Source organism: Acanthisitta chloris, unplaced genomic scaffold (genome assembly GCF_000695815.1).
Source record: "Acanthisitta chloris isolate BGI_N310 unplaced genomic scaffold, ASM69581v1 scaffold37113, whole genome shotgun sequence".
NCBI lineage: Eukaryota > Metazoa > Chordata > Aves > Passeriformes > Acanthisittidae > Acanthisitta > Acanthisitta chloris.
The window spans coordinates 26,648-38,942 of NW_008664968.1; the positions used below are offsets into that span (position 1 = coordinate 26,648).

General features: G+C 41.5%; 1 protein-coding gene across 1 annotated transcript in view; it reads left to right on the forward strand.

Moving 5' to 3' along the window:
- Positions 1–12,282, forward strand: part of LOC103799250 (sarcoplasmic/endoplasmic reticulum calcium ATPase 2-like) — a 38,054-nt gene extending 25,772 nt beyond the window's left edge. The window contains 12 exon segments of the mRNA XM_009071554.1: positions 1,882–1,970; positions 4,969–5,071; positions 5,594–5,725; positions 5,812–5,934; positions 6,106–6,324; positions 7,154–7,489; positions 7,747–7,967; positions 8,942–9,144; positions 9,310–9,395; positions 9,776–9,909; positions 10,899–11,016; positions 11,122–12,282. Coding sequence (XP_009069802.1) covers positions 1,882–1,970; positions 4,969–5,071; positions 5,594–5,725; positions 5,812–5,934; positions 6,106–6,324; positions 7,154–7,489; positions 7,747–7,967; positions 8,942–9,144; positions 9,310–9,395; positions 9,776–9,909; positions 10,899–11,016; positions 11,122–11,391 — 2,034 coding nt within the window. The 3' untranslated portion in view covers positions 11,392–12,282.
- Positions 12,283–12,295: the final 13 nt, after the last annotated feature.

Genomic DNA, 12,295 nt, shown 5'->3' on the forward strand with positions numbered 1-12,295 from the left:
ACTGAAGCAACTTTGATAGTCAAAGGTGCTTTCACGACTGAGTGAAAGCCTTTGTTTAGTTATCTTCAGTAGTTCTTACTGGTCTGATGTAGATCACTGTAGTGCTTTCAATGTGCAATATTGTATGGCTAATCAGGCAGCTTGGAGGTGCAGCTGACCCTGTCACCAGGATCATCCTCCACGTGTGGTGTATTTCTAGGTGAGCGTGAGTTCTGTGCCTCTTCTCCCTTCCCCACAATATTCTTCCTAGTGTTGATGAACTGGGACTTTTATAACTAGTCACTTAACATAATGCATGTTCAGTCACCACTTTGTGCTTCTGTGTAGGAATTTTATGGAGAAAACATTTAAGTTCTTCTGTTTAACAGTTGTAGATGTTGAATGGCACAGCAACATCAAATGCTCAGTCTCATTACATTGGGTGAGAATTCCAACTGTTGAGCACTACACACCAGTGGCAAAAGTCTGTGAGCCCTAAGCACTTTATTCTCAAGTGATTGATGGCTTTTTTCTTTCTAATTGGTGGTTGACTTGTTCTGCTTCCTTAAGTATCATAGTATTTATACCTAAGAGACACAAAGCAGCTGCTCATCAGTATTCCAGTGGAGGTTATTTGCAGTAGAGTTGCATAACTGCCCTAGTCTTTGCAGGGATTTTTTCATCATGCAGATGCCAAAAGCAAAAGGCTTCCTGGTTAACTCATCATTTAAGTGGTGTTTATTTAAAAGCTCAAAATGCTCTGCTCCTTATTTAGCGGTCTAAAGGTTTTGGATCTTGTGCAGTACAACTTACTTGGTTCCTTGTTAACCTCTGAATGAATTGCAAGACTTTGCAAAACATCGCAAAGTTCTAATCCTTGTAACAATAAGTTTGTTATTAGGCTGTATTTTGTGAGGATGCTTGTCTAGAATATGGGCAGCACAGTGAGGGGAAAGGAAGACATTGCTGAAATAGGATATGACAATGTGGCCTGTACTAACCAGTGTGTAAGAAGTTCTATTAAGATATAACATCAATTAATAAGAAATTATCATCTTGACTACTGCTCCAGCAAGCCATAAGGAGTGTGACAGCTTCAGGCACTGTGGTTTTTATCTCCATCTTCAGATGTGGTTCGTTCTGCTTGCAGCTCCTAGAAGGGAAACAAAGGAAAGACTGAGCTATAGGTCTCTTAGGGGCACAAATGCATCCTTCGAATTGGAGTCTTAATTAGCAAATAACATTTCAGCCCCTGCTAGAAGTGCTCTGGAGCTGTCTCAGTGGTTTTAAGCTACCACTGTACCATGTGCTGAAGTGACTTGTAACTAGAAAACCAGGACGGGAAACACTTCCACTTAGTGGCTGGTATTGAGGGAAACTGGCCATAGTCTGACTCTTGCCTGAAACCTTCCTTCTTACATCTAAAAACTTCTGCTATTTGTAAAGCTTTTGTTTTGACTTCGGCAGGAATTGTTAGTTTCCAAGCTCTACCCTGTGCTGCTTTTGACTGGGATTGCTGTTGCAAACACAGACATGAGAACTAATTTACAGGTCTGAAGCCTAGGAAGAGCTTGAGTATAGGCAGGATTGTCAAGTGCTGTGAGTAGTCTTCACAGCAGGAGTTAAGGGCACACAGTGGATGTGTCTTTGCAGCTCTGCTGTGTTTGTCACAAGGCAGTTTTCAAATGAGATCTGTAAGCAGAAGGTTTGTGTTCTGGACTCTGTGCTTCAGCCTATGGAGCTGTTCAAACACATGGGACTGAAGTGCAGAGTATCAGATTTTGTCTGGTTTGTTTATTCAACCTGAACTTGCCTCTTGTACCTGCTTGTTTAAGGCCTGTTTAAATATCTTGCGTTAATTATTGTTCCAAAATAGTAACAGTTGTAACTCTTTAATTTCAGATGTTTATCCTGGACAGAGTAGAAGGAGATACTTGTTCTTTGAACGAATTTACTATAACTGGTTCAACGTATGCTCCCATGGGAGAGGTGTAAGTGTTCTCTGAAGTTAAAAATTTGTCTGTGTATGCATTAACTGTTTAGTCTTGAAAAGCGACGCATGTAATGTTCACTAGTGATGGGTAATAAATGAAAGCTCAGGCAGTGAGAATGGACACTGAGGGGCTGAGAGAAAGGAATTAACAGTAAAACAAAGGTAAATTCTAGAAAAGTAAACATGAAGCTTAGTTAATATAATCTAAAAAAATAATTAGGGTTAGAGAGGATTTATTTTACTAAAATCTTACTGGACTGAAATCAGTGTTTCCAGTTTGCCTCAGAAGGTGGAAGGTTTTGTTCTTTCTAAAGCATCTTATGAATGTGTTGGAATTAATACATAAATTACTGTAAATTCCTGTCCCCGGCCTCAGTAGTTTATTGAGGCATCTGTACCTGACTAGATGTGTGTGTTTGTCTCAGCCTTTGCTATTTGAGCTGCTGTTAAACCCAGTTCTTAGGAAAGGAATGAGGTTTGGATTACGTTATCAGTTGCAAGTCTCTACTAGTGAGAAAGGCAGTTCCTCCTGGCAACTTGAGGAATTTTGAGGGCTCTGCTCCCAGAAGGAAGGCCTCTTGCTGCTGGGTTGTCACGGGTCCTTTTACTTGAGAAGGTTTTTATGGTTTTAGTCTTATATTTCAGTTTTACTTGCAGAATAGAATTCTACTGTGGATGAAGCGGAATTAACATTCGATTCTTGTAAACATCTCTCAGCCTTGTGCAGTTTCACATGTGCCTCTGACTCCCTGCAATCTTGCCCATCTCCAGACTGATTCTCTGTTTAAATTCCATAGCAGTTAAGACCCTGATGTTCTCAGCACCTGGAAATCCTAATTCCCCAATTTCTTTTTGTTTCAAAGCTAATTGCTGTGAAATGCTTAGGCTTTCATTTGAGGAAGACAGCATTTACTTAGGCAAGGTGACTTTCCAGACCTTGCAAACACGCAGCTATTAGACTTTAGCTGCTCTCACAAGAGCTCTAGATAAACAAACTAATAAAATATACTGTGGGCGCAGATGTTGAGTATGGTAAGAGTCATCAGTGCATGTTAATGTTCTATTTTTGCTTGCTGAAATTGGGGAAATGTGAAGAATCATGTTGGCTGTGCTGCATTCACATACACAAAGGCTTCCTGAGAGGAAAATGGCTGCAGAAAGGCTCTTACTGGAGCACAAGGAAACACAGCTCAACTCTCAGACCTTCAGGGCTGATTTCTGCCTTTATGGACAGCTTCGTAAGTCAGTGGCTCTGTGAGGATTTTAAACAATCTGACTGCCTTCACCTTGGACTGCAAGCTGTCACTGAGAGCAAAGCTTGGGAGGTTAGGAGGCAGTTAGTCCTGCTCCACATACGAGCCATTTCTGACAGGTGTTCCTTTGTACTTCAGGCACTGTTCTCCTCTGCAGTTCTGTTTCATAACCACCAAGTGTTTTTGCACTGAATCACTAATTTTTCATTTAAAACATTTGATGTATAACTCTCCCTTAAAATACATCCAGAATATAAAATCACAAATATTTCTTACTGAAAACCAAGAATTTCCTAGGGATGGTAGAGATTGTCAGACAGTAGTTTTGCTGTGTCTTACTGCAAACTGAGAGCATAAAACTAACAATAATTAAGAACTGCAGCAAAAGGTGACAGATTGTATTTGACTTTCAATGAGTTCGGCTAACTGCAAAACCTGAAGATGCAAGGGAAAAAACTCCCTTTGTCCAGACCTGACCCCAAAACCTTAGAGACTGTTTGCATTTGCCATTCCGCAGAAATTGTTGGTGAGGAACACAAAAACAAGGGTTAAAAACCCACTCTGGTGTAACAAGTTGTGGATACTTAGGTGTCTTCTTTGTGTTCACAACTGATTAAAATGGGAAGTTTTAGGTGGGATAGACAAAGTAACAACCTGAAATTGCTGGCAAGGGAAAAGAGTTAACACTTTAAAGCCACTCTATGGCTGTGGATTTATATGCAAAATGAAACATTGAAAACATACTTGTTTTGTTAAGATACATTTTGTTCTCCCCCAGTGTTATACAGCACAGGAATTTGTTTGCAATATCACAACTGAACCAAAGCTTACACAATGGGACATGTCATAGTCTGTATTGTGAATTCTTAGGGAGTAGTGAGCCACATCTTTGCACCATCAGACCATTTTTCTCCTCCTTGTGAGCTTTAATAAAAGTTGTTATATATTAGTTCTGTATTAGTTCTGTCTTGCTAGTGTTGAACATTGCTTCAGTAGTTCTTAACTTACTATAGAAATATCCCAATGTTCCAGAAAGGAATTCATTTACTAATTGTTTCCAAATGTGAAAGCAAAGAAGCTGGTGCTTATTTGTGACGTCAAAATGGTGCATTACTTGAGGAAAATGTATCTTCCTTCTCTCTGAAGACTTGAGATATTGATCATTAAGTGTATATCACCACTAGAAAAGAGTATTTCTGTTCTAGTGGAATTTGTGTTGTGAAATGACTTCACTTTGCATTGCTTTAGGAGGTTCACATGTAGTACAGATTGCTTTTTTTTTTTTTTTTAAGGAATTAAAGAGGCCAAACCTGCTTTTATGCCTGTCCAGTGCATGTACGCCATGCATTGCAGTAAGTCTGCAGAACATGCAGTAGGAAGAAAGTAAACTCCTAAGATGCCCAATAATGCCCTTTCCTGCTTGGAACTCCCCCCAAGTTCTACACATACTCGAATTCCTCATCACTGAGCTCTTTCCCACATTGCTGTGTGACTGTCACTGGAGGAAATAAGGTTTTGTCACTCAGCTAGACATGTCATTGATGATCATGTCGTTCTCTTCATGACTGATCCAAACTTCAGAGCTTTATCAAACCTGCTCTTCTCAACAATTTCTGTTAGTTCCAAGTCCCTAACTAATGACCATTGTACTAAATGGAAATGCAGTAAAGGGATTAAAGAAGAGGAAAAGGTGAGATGCTAGTACTAAGTAACTAAAAATCTCTCTTTTCTTCCTTTGCAAAGGCACAAAGATGACAAACTCATTAAATGCAGCCAGTATGATGGCCTTGTAGAACTGGCAACCATCTGTGCTCTCTGCAATGATTCCTCTTTGGATTATAATGAAGTAAGTACATGTCCTGGAACGGAGAGGAGTGTGAGAATGAGGATAACTGTTGCTTCTCATCAGTCTATGCAATACCTGTCAGTGGTAAATCGCCTTCTAGTCAAGGTCAGAAAGTATTTAAGTCCTCTGAAGTATTAATTCTGGGACTTACTTGTTGAACACTGAGAAAACTAAATCCCCAGGCAGGAAATGTCCTGTGTAACCTGAAGATCTCCTGGTGTTCAGAACACACTGCTGCTTGCTTGCTTTGCCTCATCGCTTAAGGCTCCTACAGCTCATAATGACTTAGAGATGATAAAGGAGTGTCATCCTTCTCTGCTGGTCTTGAGAGTAAAGGGTTCAAACCCCTACAAATCATACTTCTAAAGCTGCTCTTTAAAAATAGTTTTGCTTGTTCCATAAGCCACAGTAAATCCTGTTCAGGTTTTTTTATCCTCCATCATGAAACTTGAAGTTTTGTCCCTGGTGGGTTCCGGGTGAGGTTTAATTCCTGTGGTTTTGTTTGCTTTGTGTTAATCAAAGGCTAAGGGAGTTTATGAAAAGGTTGGTGAAGCCACGGAAACAGCACTTACCTGTCTGGTTGAGAAGATGAATGTGTTTGACACAGACTTGAAAGGACTTTCCAGAATCGAACGTGCGAACGCCTGCAACTCGGTCAGTGCTCTCAGCTGGGATCATCTGGGGAGAGAGCTCTGGAGTCTATATTACCTAAATGTAGTTTTATCCTGTTTTTTTATAAGGTGATAAAACAACTCATGAAGAAAGAATTCACTTTGGAATTCTCGAGAGACAGAAAGTCTATGTCTGTATACTGCACCCCGAACAAGCCGAGCCGCACGCCCATGAGCAAGATGTTCGTCAAGGTCAGTTCCTCACTCGAGAGACTCTCCCTGTGGAATGGCTGCAGAGTAGCACAGTGCTCAAATATCATGGCACAACTAACTGCGGCTCGAAGATGGAGGAAAGAGTTTGAGCAAATGTTGTAATGGAAAGGGATTCATTAAGCTAAATGACCTTTTTCTTTGCCTGTGCAGGGTGCTCCTGAAGGTGTGATTGACAGATGTACTCACGTCAGGGTTGGAAATGCTAAAATCCCCTTAACCCCAGGAATTAAACAGAAAATAATGTCTGTCATCAGAGAATGGGGAACTGGTAGAGATACGCTGCGTTGCTTGGCTCTGGCAACCCATGACAATCCCCCCAAAAAAGAGGAGATGAACCTGGAGGACTCCACAAATTTCATTAACTATGAGGTAACATGAGTGACACTTCTCCTTCTCTCTAAGTGGAGAATGGTGACTCCTTGTATTTGGTTATTTTTTGAGGAAGTTACAGCCAAGAATTTTCTCTTTCCGGGTATTTTCGATGTCAGACAGTAGTTTACACGTGTGTGAAGGGAATGCTCAGAGACTTGGTGTTTTGAAAGAAACTGTTGGACCGATAAACATGCTAAGGGCACAAGAAGGAATCAGTTAGCAAGCTGCAAAATGTATTACTTCACTTATACATAGATCCCCAGCGTCATAACTCCTTAAACTGTTCTCAGACACTGACTGAAAAGTACTCCAAGAACTGCATTGTGGTTTCAGCTCTAATGGTTTTCAGTTGGGCATTGCTCAACTGCAAGACCTCTTTGGGGTGTTTGTGATGAAACGTACTTGCCACTTGGAGAGTTAGGTTCCCTCCCTGCCTCTGTGCTGGCAGCTGCCAGGGTTCAGGCCGTGATTATCATCTTAGCCACTCTGTAATTTTCCAATGAAATCTGTATCTGGTATTTAGAGGGAGGGAAATGACAACAGTTGCATCAGAGTTTTTGGCTCGTGCTCTGTGCTCCTGGCACTGGTGATAGACATGAAGGGCTCAATGCTTGCAGGTTGAATTTGCAAGGCTGCAACTGGAGCATGTTTTAACTAATAAAATTCGTGCATTTCAAGCAAAGTACGTTTGGAAAGGTAGGACAGGGAGTAAAAACAAAGGTCACTATGCTGAGGGAGATGTAGCTTGCAAACAAAATGATTTTCCCTGACAGCAGATGAGAAGTTTTCAGGATCTTGCACTAAAACTTGGTGTCTCTTGTTCCAGACCAACCTCACCTTTGTGGGCTGTGTGGGAATGCTGGATCCTCCCAGGATTGAAGTAGCTTCATCCATAAAGCTGTGCAAGCAAGCTGGCATCAGGGTCATTATGATCACCGGTGACAACAAGGGCACGGCCGTGGCCATCTGCCGCCGCATCGGCATCTTCGTGGAGGACGAAGATGTGTCCTCGAAAGCCTTTACAGGTCGTGAGTTTGATGAGCTCTCCCTCGCTGCCCAGAGGGATGCCTGCCACAATGCTCGCTGCTTTGCTCGTGTGGAGCCTTCCCACAAGTCCAAAATTGTTGAGTTTCTTCAGTCTTTTGATGAGATCACAGCTATGGTAAGTGATGGAAGTGCTGCTTGGCCTGAAAGGCAAATGCTGTGTTTAAAACCTCATGATGCCTCTTCAGGTTAAGCCTGTTGCTGGAAAACACTTGTTTCCACATTTCCCTTAACTCAAAGCCTCCGAATAGTTCTGTGCTTAGTGATTTTTAAGGGTCCAAACCCATACCCAGTGCAGTATTCCCTTCTTGATACTATGTCTAGGTTCCCACCTTATTTATTTCATTTATTTTCAACTTTCCCCTCTTGTTTCAGACTGGTGATGGTGTCAATGATGCTCCTGCACTGAAGAAAGCAGAGATTGGAATTGCTATGGGTTCCGGTACTGCAGTGGCTAAAACTGCTTCTGAAATGGTTTTAGCAGATGACAATTTCTCCACCATTGTAGCTGCTGTGGAGGAAGGACGTGCCATATACAACAACATGAAACAGTTCATCCGATACCTGATCTCCTCCAACGTTGGGGAGGTTGTTTGGTAGGTTTAAATTTGTTGTTTCTTTCAACTAGAGTAGTGACGACTGAGTCTTCTGTTAGTTATTTTCTTTCAGTATTTCTCACTAAACCCAGAGAAATGGGTTCTCCAGGTCATTGTGGAAGTTGCATACTTGCAGCCTGGTCTTCAGTGAAGAATTGTAGTGTGCCAGTAAGGATGCACATTGTGTTACATGGAATATTCTATTTCAGTGGGTGACCAAATGCTTTCCAGTTGTTTCTATGATTGGAATAACTCTAGAATAGGAAAACAAAAAACTTAATTAAATACTACAAGATCTGGAATTTCAGGTAACTTAGTCACAGGCATAGCTTAGATGTTTGTTCAACCTCAAGTTACAGAGGAACATGAGTGTCTGGGAGGAGCAGTGCTGACCCACAGAATGCATTTGTGGTAACAGAATGTAAATACTCATCTCCTGACAGTCCTTACATCAAAGCAACTTTCTCCCAGAGTGCAATATAGCACAGCAATTGTCTTGTCTTGATTCTTGGGAACTTTCAAGCTGTCCTTTCCTATGGCATTTGCTGCAGCCCCTGGTTCTCTTCTATTTAGTCACACAGGCTTGAAGCTATGAAAGTTACATGATCAGTAAACTTCTACAGGGACTAGCAGTAATCTGGGGACATGGAGCTTAGTCATTTGAGCTAAAATGTGTCTTTTAGAAAGTGGCTTGCATGGATGTATAGATATATATTTACCTAAGTAGAATGGAGAAAAAATAAGGCTAAAGCAAAAGCGTGCGATTTTTGACGTTCCTAGAAGATAATGCTTTAAAGCTCACGTGCCACCAGTTAGAGGTGTTTTCTCTTGAATATATTTTGTTTCTGATTGTGAATATTCAGCTTGTGATCTTAGCTCTGTATAAGACAGCAGAGGTGTTGCTACAGGCTTAGGCTTAAAGGACTATACATGCACAAGAACAAGCTTTTGTAACTGATGTGTTTTTTTTGTAGTATCTTCTTGACTGCTGCCCTGGGTTTTCCTGAAGCTCTAATTCCTGTTCAGCTGCTATGGGTGAACCTAGTGACAGATGGTCTCCCTGCTACTGCTCTGGGCTTTAACCCTCCTGACCTTGACATCATGAACAAGCCACCACGGAACCCCAAGGAGCCCCTGATCAGTGGGTGGCTCTTCTTCCGGTACTTGGCCATTGGGTGTAAGTACTGGCACCTTTTTGCCTTAAATGAACTAAAAGACATGGGTTACAACCTGGGTTTTTTTCACTACTGGAAGTCTTGAGGTAGAAGCTCAAGTGTGGCAAGTGAGGTCTTGTCCTGTGTACAGTTGCCGGCGCTGAAAAAGGCACTTTGTTTTCTTTAAGGTTACGTTGGTGCTGCCACAGTGGGTGCTGCTGCCTGGTGGTTTATTGCTGCTGATGGTGGTCCAAGACTTTCCTTTTATCAGCTGGTATTTGCTTAGTTTCATATCTTTGGGGGAAAAGGGGAGAGGGGAAGTACCTGCTGCTTTCATACTTAAATGACTGTAGAAAACCAGGAGGTTACAGGAATTTATGTAATGTTTTCATACTTGTTGTTGTAAAACTCTATCATTAATTAGTCTTAATAGTAAAGCTCAGAGGTGGAATAACTTAGTTTGAAGGACTAGTTGTTGTCTTGTAAGTAAAAGCCTAAAGGGCATTTTTTTAAAGTGGCGAAGTTTGTGATCTGTGGTTGTAGGAGTCATAGTACAAAGTTTGTCTCCATCACACTCAGTTTTCTGCCTAATTGCCAGTTTACAATGCAAAAATTAACAAGCTATGGAAGTGAGTTCACATTGTTCTCTTCTAGAGCCATTTCCTGCAGTGCAAAGAGGACAATCCAGACTTCTTTGGTGTGGACTGTGTGGTCTTTGAGTCTCCATATCCAATGACAATGGCTCTTTCTGTGCTTGTCACCATAGAGATGTGCAATGCCCTCAACAGGTTGGTATGGCCAAGCAGAAAAGCAAAGCTCCTGCACAGCTTAGCCAAACTCTTGCTTTTTGTGCAATTTGATTCTTGGTTGGACAGCTCGACTAATGAAGCATGAGTCACATTTCCTTTCTGAGTCCTGGTAGTGCAAACAAAATGGCTCTTAGATAACATTTGAGATCTCTTATCATAAGGTGTATTTTTAAGTCTGCCAATTTAGTCTGGTATTTTACTAAGCACAAGCAACTGGAATACTTTCCATTATTTTTAATCTAACCTTAATCAATCAGATTATCCCTCCTGTGTTGGTATAAAGTGATATCAAGGAGAACTAAAATAAGAATGCTGAAGATATGGAAAATAGTTTTTCCTGCCCTAAGGGAGTGTGGGCTTAGCCAATTAATATTAGATTATAAATGGAAACCACTAAATAGCACAATGTCAAGGGTATTTTTCTTCAAATAGCTTAGAGGTCAGTTAAATTAAAAACAAATAAACTTGAAATACCAGTGTATTGGGGCAGTCCTACATAGTAGAATACTGCTCTACATCCAGTGCTCTGGATCTCAGCCTCAGTGTAGCCTAAATGCAGGTGGAATCTGAAGAGCAGAATTAAAGGACAGGCATTAGAAAAGTGCAAGTGCTTGACCCTCTGTCTTTCAGTGAATTCCAGAAGTGCACTGGGGGAATTCTTTTACACTGCCATGCCCATCTTTCCCCTCTCCATGTCCTTTTCCCCTCCTCTGGGGAGGGTTTTGGGATCTTAGTGAATAGACTGGATCAGGAATGAGCAGAACGTAACAGCCTTCAAGAATAAACGTGAGGCTGATGCTGACTGCTTCGCTAAGTTGACTTTCAGGGCAGTTTAAAGTTGCAACATACATATAAACTGGACCTTGGGATCTTTTGTGACTGGGATCTCTGACTTGCCATGCTGCTTTGCTGTCCAGCTAGTTTCCTGTTGATGTTGCCTTTGCACACACATGGTATTTCTCTTGCAGCCTGTCAGAGAATCAGTCCCTGATGAGGATGCCTCCATGGGAGAACATCTGGCTGGTGGGAGCCATTTGCCTGTCCATGTCCCTCCACTTCCTTATCCTTTATGTGGAACCACTGCCAGTAAGTGCACATATTACTCCCATCCTTGGAGAGAGAGCAGAAACCTGTGACGCTTACAGCGAGGGCTGGAGGGAGCAGAGATGTAACACTTGGCTTGTCTTTCAGATTATCTTCCAGATCACCCCCCTGAACGTGACACAGTGGCTGATGGTATTGAAAATCTCCCTCCCAGTCATTCTGCTGGATGAAACACTTAAATATGTGGCTCGTAACTACCTGGAACCTGGTAAAGATAGTGTGCAGCCTGCCAGCAAACCCTGTGCCCTGTCAGCATGCACCGAGGGAGTGTCCTGGCCGTTTGTGTTCATTACTCTGCCCCTGGTCATTTGGCTTTACAGCACAGACACTAACTTTAGTGATATGTTCTGGTCTTGACTGACATGGTGATGAATTTTACATTCAAAGACAAAAAGAAAAGTTTAACTTAATTTTTTTATTGTTTAGAGCAACTTGTCTATTTCTGCTGAATTTTCACATGAACATATTTGCTGGTGATGGAGGTTTCATAATCTAGATTTTTGGGTTTTTTTTGTTTTTTGGCTTTTTCTGACTTCAGTGGGGGCAATATATTCCTCTTTTATACACAGTTAAAATGTCCATTGACGTGTACAGAGAACTAACACTATTTTATGCAAATATTTTTTTGTAGATGAAAAGCATGTACAGTGTTCTGTTCAATAGTCTCTTCATGTAAAGCAAAGTCAATTTGTTTGGAGCCAGCGGACACTAGAGAACTAAATTGGCAGCAGATTTTAGGGAATGAATGTGTGTTGTCTTAAAAACTAAAAAAAGCATGTAACTGTTTGTCTTCTGCATGACCATCCAAACTTAATTTGTCATGAAGTCAGGTTTGAGGCACGAGCAGAACCTTCTGCCCTGGGTAGAGTCCTGCTCAGGATTGCTCTCGATTTCCTTCTCCCTCACTCTTGGTTCTTGCCTGTCCTTGTGTTTACACCACTCTCTGGATGAGGTATTGCCTAATCTTGCTCATGCAGAAAATACCATTCCAGGTGCAGCCTGCTGGGGTTCTTCCATACTCTCAACACACATAGGGTTGTTTTGTTTTTGAAAGATTATTTATTTGTCTACTGTATTTTATTGTAACAGACCTTACTTTGCCAGTGTTGCCCATTATGCAGGGATAGGGAGGGCTGTTTCTGTCTCCTTGAATCTAAAGCCCTTTAAACAACCACAATCTGAACTCAAAAGATGGTTTAAGCTGGGGTTTAATACCTTCATTGACACATGTCAGAGCCTTTCTTTTTCTTCCTTCCACCCA